At 47.7% G+C, this 12,993-nt stretch overlaps 1 protein-coding gene across 5 annotated transcripts in view; it reads right to left on the reverse strand.

Moving 5' to 3' along the window:
• Positions 1-881: 881 nt before the first annotated feature.
• frmd5a (FERM domain containing 5a) overlaps positions 882-12,993 on the reverse strand; it is a 136,053-nt gene continuing 123,941 nt past the window's right edge. For 4 of the 5 annotated variants that reach the window (XM_078427418.1, XM_078427422.1, XM_078427420.1 and 1 more), the window contains exon 14: positions 882-1,826. In XM_078427418.1, coding sequence (XP_078283544.1) covers positions 1,258-1,826 — 569 coding nt within the window. In that variant the 3' untranslated portion in view covers positions 882-1,257. The remainder of the gene's footprint in view (positions 1,827-12,993) is intronic. The other variant, XM_078427421.1, reaches the window with a different exon arrangement.

Below are 12,993 nucleotides of genomic sequence, written 5' to 3' on the forward strand. Positions count from 1 at the left end.
CTGGTTTAAGAAAATCTTCCCAGCAACCATCAGGCTCTTTTATGATTATATGCACTAGTGAGAATTTCATTGCTGATACATATGGCAATAAAACATTCTTGACTTTGGTTTAGTGGGGAGTGAATGGACAGGTGGCCTGTTGGCACAAATTTACACCAGAGCACTGCCTCGTTCCTCTGGGACAAGTGCTTTCATCACTTCAGTTACAGGGTTGACAGCAGCTGACAACCCCCCAGGGCCTGCTGATATGGCCAGTGCAGAAGACCAGCTATAGAGTCCTCTCCTAACTCATACCTCTGAACGAGGCAAATATTCCTTTGTTTTTAGCATCAGACCATTTGTGCTTAGAGTTTTAGGCTTGTCAGACTTGCTTGTTAGTGAATGAAGAGAGTGAGGAACAGAGTGAGATGTTCTCTTCCAAGTGAACAGTGATAGAGCTGCCCAAGTCAGATGAAACCAGCTTGTTAAATCTGCAAACTTAAGCGACCCAATGTCCTGCCCGAGTTATCAGAACACTGCTTCCATAACACCGTTTAAATAACACCTTGATGATAGTGCACACATCACCCAGTGATTTACTCCCATCTTCCCTTTATTTCAACCTTAACAACTGGTCAAACAGTCTTGTGCCTTTGGCCAACCCTTCCATCACTCAGCCTGGGTTTTTGCATATATTGTCCTTTAGTCATTACGAAAAGAATCCTAGTTTTTGGGATGTCCCGTGAAGCTGTACATCATAACCAAAATAATTATTTTGTCAAATTGTTAAAATATTACAAGGTATAATTAACAAACATTGAGAGTCTTACAGTTTTGAGAGAACATTTTGTCACTACTGAATATACTTAGACATGAGACATCCATCTGCTGTAATGTTAATATCACAGGGAAGTCTTGGTACGTTTATTAATGTCTGGAGACAGGACACCTCTTTAACATCACAATAACAAAACTCCACGCTGTATTAGTCAGTTCCTGTGGGTACTAATGGTTAATCACTTACTCTAATAGACCTTAGATAGCGCAACAGTCCAAGAGCGTCAGAGGGGGTTAAGGAGCTGGGGGCAGGGCATGGTTGAATGTGGAATTCGCTCTTGGTTTTAAATTCCTCTTAAAAGCTTGTTGAGTCAGCAAGTTTCCCAGCAGTAGTTGAATTCATCCAATAAAGCTGGATGGTGCCAGAGAGGGGAGAATGGGAGCTTGGCGTCATGTTGTCTTCTCAGTGCCCCTTGGGCTGATTTCTCAGGCTGGGCGATGTCATGTGTCAATGAGAAGGCTTAGCAGGAACCGCGCCTTGCAGGCAAACCATCGCCTGAGGGGACAAAAGTATTCATAATGGAACTGTTCAAACTCAGGGGTCTGGCGTATATCACGTAAAAATGCTACGTCAATATCTGATTCCGTAAGAGCGATCAGCAGGAGGAGCAATGCAAAGAGCAGTCCGACGGTCACCAGTAGCAAGCGGGCCACACTTAAAACAAATGTATTCACCTGTTCCTGCTCCGCCCTCTCACTAACACCTTCGGGCGAGGAGCCAGCCCCACTGGCCGGCTCCTCTGCCGCTGCCAACGCTGCCACCTCGCTCCCCCTCTCCTCGTTGCCGCCTGAGCTGTAGTCTTGCTGGAGGAGGATGGATTCCTGGCCGGGCTCCGACACCGGCGTGGGCAAGACACTGGCGGCCGGGCTGTACATCTCGTCCGCTATCACCGACGTCCGCTCGTTGTCCTCGGCGGCCGAAGCCTTGCCCGAGTGGATCAAGAAGGAGTCTGTGTGAGAGCTGGATCGCACCGGCGTGGAATGGGCGCTATCCCGGAGTGATTCCAAACCTAGAACAGAGACACTGGCACAGTGAACGGGAACCCCGAGAACGCCCGCGCAACAAGCCATAAACATCAAGCCTCTTCGGAAACAAGTGGCCCGTGACCAAAGGGCTTGTCCAACCCAGGACCCAACATCAAACAGATGATGCCATTCAGCTCAACATAATCCTCAACACTGGCTGCGTTCTCACTCCCCTATTACACGTTTAATGTATTCTCCTCAAACATTCATGATTGTGCAGCCAAATACCAATCCAAATCAATTTAGGAGCTCACAGAGGGCACTACCCTAGTGAAGCGGGTATCAAATAATGACCAGACTGAGCACAAAGGGAGATTGAGAACCTCCTAACCTGACCTCTCTCTCGATGTCAGCAAGACACAGGAGATTGCGATTGACTTCGGGAAGCGAAACAGTGCGGATTGATGGTGCTGAAGTATAGATGGTCAAAAGCGTCAAGTTCTTCGGAATAGATATCGCCAGCAATCTGTCCTGAACCAGCCACGTGGAAGTTCACCAACACCTCCACTTCTGGAGACGGCTAAGGAGGCCTCAAGGAGGTATTGATATTCCACTGGGCAGGGAGTGTGGATGGGACAGGGGGCTGTGACACTCTGACCGTCTCTGTTGAACTCTTGCCCAGTTCTGAAAATTGACCAGATTAAAAATGAGAGAGTGCTCCTAATCAACAAAACACTGGTTGTTCTCAGCTTTGAGTAATGGGAAGCACATATTTTGTATATTGATACAGTATATCGGTGCACATATATCTCTGTATGAAGTGTGTGTGTGAGCGTGTATATGTCTGTACGTGTGAATGTGTGCGAAAGTGTGAATGTGTGTGTGTAAATGTGTATGACTTAATCTGTGACTGCAAATATATCTCATTGTGTGAATGTCACTGGGTGTGTGAGAGCGTTTGTGGCAGTGACGGTGTGACTGAGTGTGTGTAAAGGCGTGTATGACAGTGAGAGCGGGTCTGAGTGTGTGTGTGATAGTGACAGTGCGTGTGTGAGTGTGTGGCGGTGAGTGGGTGCCGGTATCAGTGGTGTAGTTTGCTGTAATCTCTGCAGAGGGAGTGCCTGAGCTGTTTTCAACCGACTGATGAAGTGTACAGTCCACATCTGGAATGGTGTCCGCTAGAAATCACTAAAAACGTCCTCTCCTCCGACGCGCACCTCAGCATCTTCCAACTCGTGGCTGTCCTCATTCCAGCTCCCGCCCCATTCACCAATCTCCACAGTCCACCTCCCCCGCCAACTCTCACAGCTGAGACCCACAGCCTGGCTCCAGGTGCTGCCGTCCCCGGACAGGTGAAGCTCCGTGCCAGGGCTCGGCGGAGTGTGGGCCCGCTCCAACATCCACAAGGCCACAGATGTCGAGTGGAGGGGAGTGGGGTTCGCGGGCAGATGGAGTGGCAAGCAGCTGGTCAGGGTCAGGGAGAGATTCAGACGAGTGAGCAGAGCTCAGAGAGAGCGCCAGCTCTCTGGCAGAGTCCCCGCGGTTCAGAGATCAATGTGTTTCCATCTGATCCTGACTTTGCACTGATGGAGAGTCGCCTGCTCTCGTCTCCCAGTGTGTGTTGTACTGAGACACGGGTCGAAATTCCGTCCCTCGCCATCCTGGGGGGGAAACTGACAAATCACTCCCGGTTACACTTGCTGAATCTCAGCCTGTCGTTGGACCGAGTTGATGGTTCTGATCTGAGGCGCCGCTACACGTTCTGCACCAGCACAGGACTCTGCGGTAATAAAGTCTTTGCACTGTCAGCATTCAGGCTGGAGTTGTGGAGCAGGCAGCTTTGTGATGGTCCTGGCGGTGGTGGGATTCATGAGAAGGGAGGGAAACTGGATTACTTTACTCCTTCCCAGCGTGTACACTTTGCTGGCGAGGTCAGCAGGTATTGTCCATCCTGAACTACCCACACAACTGCTGGGGACGAAGTTCCACAATGAGGTACCCGGGAAGTTGGCAGGCAGGATGGCCAGGAACATGGGGGGGGGGGCCTGCAGTGGTCGGTGTTCCCCGCGCTATTGCCTTCCTCCAGTGGCGGAGGGCCGGACGATGCTGCCATGTGGGTAACTACGCGCATCACAGCCACTGCGCCAGTGGAGGCAGTGGGTGGACGGGTGACATCGGTCTGCTTTGTCTTGGTGCTGTTGAGCTATTTGTCTATTTGTCTGCCTCGTTGGTTTTTGGGATGGTTCGGATAGTTTTAGGGACAAGTTGCCAAGGCAGTTTGTAGAAACTGGCAGCTCACAACTTTATAACATCAAACTTGGCACATGTAGTAAAGTGAATACGCTGGTTGAGTCAGCAACAATAATCCAGGGAGAATCCAATCCCACTGCAGACTTGGGGAAAGGAAGGTGCTGCAGTAAAAATGCGCCATTAAGCTGGAAGGAGTGCAGAATTTATGAGGATATTCCAGGACTCGAGGGCATGCCATGGGCAGAGGTTGGGCAGGTCAGGAGCTCAGGATGATGAGAGGTGATGTGAAGGAGGTGTATAAAATCATGAGGGGGATAAGCAGGGTCAATGTAGTCTTTTCCCCAGAGAATCATGAACTAGAGGACATTCAGCGCCCTCCATTATGTTTGGGACAAAGACCCATAATTTATTTATTTGCCTCTGTACTCCACAATTTGGGATTTGTAATAGGAAAAAAATCAAATGTAGTTAAAGTGCACACTGTCAGATTTAAATAAAGGCCATATTTATACATTTTGGTTTCACCATGTAGAAATTACAGCAGTGTTTATACATAGTTCCCCCATTTCAGGGCACCATAATGTTTGGGACACAGCAATGTCATGTAAATGAAAGTAGTCATGTTTAGTATTTTGTTGCATATCCTTTGCACGCAATGTCTGCTTGAAGTCTGCGATTCATGGACATCACCAGTTGCTGGGTGTCTTCTCTGGTGATGCTCTGTCAGGCCTGTATTGCAGCCATCTTTAGCTTATGCTTGTTTTGGGGGCTAGTCCCCTTCAGTTTTCTCTTCAGCATATAAAAGGCATGCTCAATTGGCTTCAGATCTGGTGATTGACTTGGCCCCTCACGAAATGACCATCTATTAGCTTTGAAAAACTCCTTTGTTGCTTGAGCAGTTTGTTTGGGATCATCGTCTTGCTGTAGAATGAACCGCTGACGAATGAGTTTTGAGGCATTTGTTTGAACTTGAGCAGATAGGATGTGTCTTTACACTGCAGAATTAATTATGCTATTACCATTAGCAGTTGTATCATCAATGAAGATAAGTGAGCCAGTACCTTCAGCAGCCATACGTGCCTAGGCCATAACACCCCCACCACCGTGTTTCACAGATGAGATGGTATGCTTTGGATCTTGGGCAGTTCCTTCTCTCCTCCATGAGCAGTTCCTGCTCTTGCCATCACTCTGATATGTTAATCTTCACCTCATCTCTCCACAAGACCTTTTTTCAGAAGTGTGGTTGCTATTTTAAGTACTTCTTGGCAAACTGTAACCTGGCCATCCAATTTTTGCGGCTAACCAGTGGTTTGCATCTTGCAGTGTAGCCTCTGTATTTCTGTCCATGAAGTCTTCTGCAGACAGTGGTCATTTACAAATCCACACCTGACTCCTGAAGAGTGTTTCTGATCTGCCAGACAGGTGTTTGGGGATTGTTCTTTATTATAGAGAGAATTCTTCTGTCATCAGCTGTGGAGGTCTTCCTTGGCCTGCCAGTCCCTTTGTGATTAGTAAGCTAACCAGTGCTCTCTTTCTTCTTAATGATGTTCCAAACAGTTGATTTTGGTAAGTCTAAGGTTTGACTGATGTCTCTAACATTTTTATTATTGTTTCTCAGTCTCATAATGGCTTCTTTGACTTTCATTGGCGCAACTTTGGTCCTCGTGGTGATAAACAGCAATAAAAGTTTCCAAAGGTGATGGAAAGACTGGAGGAAAGACTGGGTGTTGAGAGCTCTCTTATACCTGCACACCTGAGCAATTACAAACATGTGTCCCAAACATTATGGTGCCCTGAAATGGCCGGGGGGGGGGGGGGGGGGGGTCTATGTATAAACGCAGCTGTAATTTCTACATGGTGACACCAAAATGTATAAAAATTGCCTTTATTAAAATCTGACAATGGGCACTTTAACCATGTGATTTTTTTCTATTACAAATCTCAAATTGTGGAGTACAGAGGCAAATAAATAGATGATGGGTCTTTGTCCCAAACATTATGGAGGGCACTGTAGATTTAAGGTGAGAGGGGGAAAATTAATAGGAACTTAATGGGCAAGTTTTACGCATAGATATTGGGGATGAGCCACCAGAGGAAGTAGTTGAGGCAGGTATTATAACAATATTTAAAGGGCATTTGGGTCGGTAAATAGTTAGATTTATTTTATTATTTAAAATCGTTGAAAACATTAACGACGCAGTAGTGCTGGTTTCCGACGGGCACGGTGACGGGCGCACATGTTGAATAAATAAAAATAGATATAAAAATTTAGAGGGATATGCACCAAAGAAATGGACGCTTAAATGCGACATCTTGGTCGGCGTGGACGAATTTGGCAGGAGGGCCTATTTCCATGTTGTGTGACTTTATGACTGAGAACTCTTGCCCACTTGTCTCACCGATGCTCTCCATGATTAGACAATGGCCTGGGTCTGTCTGGATCTCTCTGACCCTCGCCTTGAAAACCAGTAGCTGTCGATAGATACGAGTGATACTTTGTATCAGGAACGTGCATTGCTTCACACCGGAGCTTATTTACAATTTTCAAAATGTAGAGGAATGCAAAAACAATATCCGAATGAAATTTTAAGATAGTTGCAGATGTTCTAGGTGTCGTTAGTGAGTGTTTCCCAAAGGGACGAGATCAGTGGTGCCGAGGCCAGTCCTCGCCGGGCTACTCTGTGCGGTTCAGGACCATCGATAGAATTACTCTAACAACATGGGAGCCTACGCGTGTCAGGGTCACCTTCCTTCCCACTTGGCCTTCGACGGAGAGCGCGAAGTTTACCGGACGCGAGGGCGGCGCACAGAAGCAACACAGCACGTTTAGATTCCTTGCATGTTTAGTGAGTGGTGGTGCGCACCAGGGTCAGCCCGCCCTGGGCAGTTGGTACAACAGCTGAGCTGCAGTCGTGCTATCGTTTGGTCCGAAGACACGCACGGACCCACAGATACAAACACGAGTAGGCACGTAGACACACACATACACACCCACACAGCAAAGTGGATATGCAGATACCAGACACACACCCAGCGCACATATACACCACACACTCGAGAACCGCACACACACACACACACACACACAAGTAAGTGGATGTTCAGATTCCAGAGCCACACACACACACACACACCCAGCGCACATATGCACCACACACTCGGAAACCGCACACCCAAACACACACGCACCAGAAAGTGGATGTTCATATTCCAAAACCACACACACACACACACAGCACACCACACAGACACACACATACACGCGCACGAACGCACCCACACACAAGTGGATATGCAGATCCTAGACAGACGACCACACACACCCACACGCCCCTCGTCTGATCTGATCCGTGAGCCACCCAGAACCCTGATCTCAGGAGGTGTAGCAGTTTACTAATATGGACATGCGCGTCGTTGGGGTCAGAATAAGACCACCAGGCACCTGATCACCGCCTTATGATCCACAAGGAAATCAGACTTGTTAGGATCTAAGAGTCTTTGATGAATAATTCAAATCCTCAGAGATTTCCTCTATCCAGGCAGGCTGAGACGGGGCAGTTTAATCATTAGTTACCGTTGACTTGCTGTCCCTACCGGTCGCACAGTTAGTCCCAGAGACGGTGAGGTGCCACGGAAAGGCCTTGGAGAGAGAGGGATAGTGAGTGACAACGGGACACACGCTGGGATGGGTATCACAGTGGGAGAGACAGGAGAAGCTGGGTTGGCCCTGCAGAGTAGAGATTAAGGGACCATACAGTGGCTTTTTTAGACCGGGGTTCGATGAGACGAGCGGTTACGTATTGAGTGATTGGGAAAAAACTGTCCAAGAGGAGGGTAGGAGCAGATACCACAGGAACTTTCCGAAGGAAAATAAAACAGCACTGGAAGGGAAATTCTCAGCTCGTGCGCTTTCTGTGTGGAGTTTGCCCGTTTTCCCTGTGAATATATTGGTTGCCCCGGGTGCTCCATTTCCTCGATATCCCAAAGACATACAGGGTGAACGGTAGACACAAAATGCTGGAGTAACTCAGCGGGTCAGGCAACATCTCAGGAGAGAAGGAATGGGTGACGTTTCGGGTCGAGACCCTTCTTCAGACTGATGTCAGGGGAGGGGGCGGGACAAAGATAGGATGGAGTCGGATGTATATCCTACATACAGGGTGAACGCTGGTCGCCGCGGGGGGGGGGGGGGAGTCGAATGTATTGTAGACAATAGACAATAGACAATAGGTGCAGGAGTAGGCCATTCAGCCCTTCGAGCCAGCACCACCATTCAATGCGATCATGGCTGATCACTCTCAATCAATACCCCGTTCCTGCCTTCTCCCCATACCCCCTCACTCCGCTATCCTTAAGAGCTCTATCCAGCTCTCTCTTGAAAGCATCCAACGAACTGGCCTCCACTGCCTTCTGAGGCAGAGAATTCCACACCTTCACCACTCTCTGACTGAAAAAGTTCTTCCTCATCTCCGTTCTAAATGGCCTACCCCTTATTCTTAAACTGTGGCCCCTTGTTCTGGACTCCCCCAACATTGGGAACATGTTATCTGCCTCTAATGTGTCCAATCCCCTAATTATCTTATATGTTTCAATAAGATCCCCCCTTATCCTTCTAAATTCCAGTGTATACAAGCCCAATCGCTCCAGCCTTTCAACATACGACAATCCCGACATTCCGGGAATTAACCTAGTGAACCTACGCTGCACGCCCTCCATAGCAAGAATATCCTTCCTCAAATTTGGAGACCAAAACTGCACACAGTACTCCAGGTGCGGTCTCACCAGGGCCCGGTACAACTGTAGAAGGACCTCTTTGCTCCTATACTCAACTCCTCTTGTTACGAAGGCCAACATTCCATTGGCTTTCTTCACTGCCTGCTGTACCTGCATGCTTCCTTTCATTGACTGATGCACTAGGACACCCAGATCTCGTTGAACTCCCCCTCCTCCTAACTTGACACCATTCAGATAATAATCTGCCTTTCTATTCTTACTTCCAAAGTGAATAACCTCACACTTATCTACATTAAACTGCATCTGCCATGTATCTGCCCACTCACACAACCTGTCCAAGTCATCCTGCAGCCTTATTGCATCTTCCTCACAATTCACACTACCCCCCAACTTAGTATCATCTGCAAATTTGCTAATGGTACATCCTCAAAAAATTCCAGTAGATTTGTCAAGCATGATTTCCCCTTCGTAAATCCATGCTGACTCGGAATGATCCCGTTACTGCTATCCAAATGCTCAGCAATTTCGTCTTTTATAATTGACTCCAGCATCTTCCCCACCACTGATGTCAGACTAACTGGTCTATAATTACCCGTTTTCTCTCTCCCTCCTTTCTTAAAAAGTGGGATAACATTTGCTATCCTCCAATCCACAGGAACTGATCCTGAATCTATAGAACATTGAAAAATGATCTCCAATGCTTCCACTATTTCTAGAGCCACCTCCTTAAGTACTCTGGGATGCAGACCATCAGGCCCTGGGGATTTATCAGCCTTCAGTCCCATCAGTCTACCCAAAACCATTTCCTGCCTAATGCGGATTTCCTTCAGTTCCTCCATCACCCTAGGTTCTCCGGCCCCTAGAACATTTGGGAGATTGTGTGAATCTTCCTCAGTGAAGACAGATCCAAAGTAACGGTTTAAGTCGTCTGCCATTTCTTTGTTCCCCATAATAAATTCCCCTGCTTCTGTCTTCAAGGGACCCACATTTGCCTTGACTATTTTTTTCCTCTTCACGTACCTAAAAAAACTTTTGCTATCCTCCTTTATATTATTAGCTAGTTTACCCTCGTACCTCATCTTTTCTCCCCGTATTGCCTTTTTAGTTAACTTTTGTTGCTCTTTAAAAGAGTCCCAATCCTCTGTCTTCCCACTCTTCTTTGCTATGTTATACTTCCTCTCCTTAATTTTTATGCTGTCCCTGACTTCCCTTGTCAGCCACAGGTGTCTCTTACTCCCCTTAGAGTCTTTCCACCTCTTTGGAATAAATTGATCCTGCAACCTCTGCATTATTCCCAGGAATACCTGCCATTGCTGTTCTACCGTCTTCCCTGCTAGGGCCTCCTTCCAGTCAATTTTGGCCAGCTCCCGCCTCATGCCTCTGTAATCCCCTTTGCTATACTGTAATACCGACACGCCCAATTTTCCCTTCTGCCTTTCCATTTGCAGAGTAAAACTTATCATGTTGTGATCACTGCCTCCTAATGGCTCTTTTACCTCTAGTCCCCTTATCAGATCAGGATCATTACACAACACTAAATCCAGAATTGCCTTCTCCCTGGTAGGCTCCAGTACAAGCTGTTCTAAGAATCCATCTCGAAGGCACTCTACAAACTCTCTTTCCTGGGGTCCATTTCCAACCTGATTTTCCCAGTCTACCTGCATGTTGAAATCTCCCATAACCACCGTAGCATTACATTTTTGACACGCCAATTTTATCTCCTGATTCAACTTGCACCCTATGTCGAGGCTACTATTTGGGGGCCTATAGATAACTCCCATTAGGGTCTTTTTACCCTTACAATTTCTCATTTCTATCCATACTGATTCAACATCTCCTGATTCTATGTCACCCCTTGCAAGGGAATGAATATCATTCCTTACCATCAGAGCAACCCCACCCCCTCTGCCCACCTGTCTGTCTTTTCTATACGTTGTGTACCCCTGAATATTCAGTTCCCAGCCCTGGTCCTCTTGTAGCCATGTCTCAGTGATCCCTACAACATCATACTTGCCCATGACTAACTGAGCCTCAAGCTCATCCACTTTATTTTTTATACTACGCGCATTTAAGTACAACACTTTAACTTCTGTATTTACCTCCCCTCTCACATCGGTCACAATTGGCCCTGCCCTTAATTTCTTTTCCCCTCTAGAACTTCTGTTCCCATTCTTCCGAGAGTCTTTTGCAATATCTCCTGTATTCCCTTTTACCTCATCTTCATATTCACAATTTGTTAACCCCTCCCCCCCACTACTTAGTTTAAAGCCACAGGTGTCACACTAGCAAACCTGCCTGCCAGAATGTTTGTCCCCCTGCTGTTAAGATGCAACCCGTCCCTTTTGTACAAGTCCCCCCTAGCCCAGAAGAGATCCCAGTGGTCCAGAAATCGAAATCCCTGCTCTCTGCACCAGTCCCTCAGCCATAAATTCATACCCTCAATCTCTCTGTTCCTGGCCTCACCAGCACGAGGTACCGGTAGCAGTCCAGAGATAACCACCTTCGACGTCCTACTTCTCAGTGTTTTTCCCAACCGTCTAAACTCCCGCTGTAGCACCTCCTTCCTCTTCCACCCGACGTCATTCGTGCCCACGTGCACAACGACTTCAGGTTGATCGCCTTCCCTCACTAGGATTTTCTGAAGCCGGTCTGTGATGTGCTGAACCCTGGCACCAGGGAGGCAACAGACCATCCTCAAGTCCCTCCTGCTGCCACAGAATCTTCTGTCCGTCCCTCGGACTATGGAGTCACCGACCACTACGGCTCTTCCAGACTTCGGTCTCCCCTGTCGAGTATCCTTGCCAACAGGTCCGCCACTCGGACTGGAAACCTCTTCTGCCCCGACAGTTCCCAAGAGGGTATACCTATTTGCAATAGGCACAGCCACTGGGGTCTCCTGTAGTCCTCGTCCACTCCCCCCTGAAACAGTCTCCCACCTTCGCTCGACCTGGACCCTTGGCGTGACAGCCTCACAATAGGTCCTGTCGAGGAAACTCTCGCATTCCCGGATGGCCCTGAGGTCATCCAACTGCCTCTCCAACTCCACCACACGTCCCTTCAGGAGCTGCACCTGGACACAGTTCTTGCAGGTGTAGCTCCCAGAAGCTCCAGCGACGTCCCTGTCTTCCCACATCCTGCAGGAAACACACTGCACCAACTTTTCCGCCATCACCTTGTGCCTATAACCAGCTCTGGCTTAAAACAATTGTATCCTCCTCACTGAAGACTCGCAGCCAAAGACTCGCACTTTTCTCACTGGGCACTTTTCTCACTGGGCACTTTTCTCACTGGGCACTTTTCTCACTGGGCACTTTTCTCACTGGGCACTTTTCTCACTGGGCACTTTTCTCACTGGGCACTTTTCTCACTGGGCACTTTTCTCACTGGGCACTTTTCTCACTGGGCACTTTTCTCACTGGGCTGCACCCTTTTGCAAGTCTTGCTTATATCACCAATTAAATTGCCTGATTGTCCAATTTACCTGACTTCTCACTTAAATTAGCACTTACTTTTCTTCTCAGCCAACGGGCGTCCTTGCTCTGCTCCCGGACTTTTCAAATTGACTACTAGCTTCCTCTTGGCGCTCTTTTTAAACTGCCTGTTCAACTGTAATTAGCACTTACTTTTCTGCTCAGCCAACGGGCGTCCTTGCTCTGCTCCCGGACTTTTCAAATCTGATAACTGTTTGATTGTTTGTAAACTGCCAATGACAGTCTTGATTTTGTTTACTACACTGTATTTGTGTATTGAATAAAATCACATTGTTAAGGTCATGAGATATGCAGGATGATAGGTTAAATAACCACTGTCTCTTTCATAGGGTCGAGGCGGAGATTGTCCCTCTATGCCACAGATTCATTGACTGAGCGCTAACTGGTGGTAGGTTTGTGTGGATAGGGTCATACTGGAGACCCTGTCAATGTTCCCCCTTTGCCCGGTCAGTGCCCAAGAGGAAGGACACCCCAGATCTGGAGATCCCACCTGCAGCTTCTGATGAACAGAGGCCGACCATATGGCTCCTTCCTCACCCTCTGTCTCTCAGGTCCCAGAATCTCTTCCTTAACCAAACCCATCTATAATCTTCAGATTTCTCTTGCAGTCTCAATAGGAATACTGAGCATATGTTACGTTCAAGCTGCTGCAGTACGAACATTTGCATTTATATTGCACTATAATAGAGTACAAATCCCCGCATGGTATCAAGCTCAACTCAATCCAAAAACAAAT

Source organism: Rhinoraja longicauda, chromosome 33, assembly GCF_053455715.1.
Source record: "Rhinoraja longicauda isolate Sanriku21f chromosome 33, sRhiLon1.1, whole genome shotgun sequence".
NCBI classification, from domain to species: domain Eukaryota; kingdom Metazoa; phylum Chordata; class Chondrichthyes; order Rajiformes; family Arhynchobatidae; genus Rhinoraja; species Rhinoraja longicauda.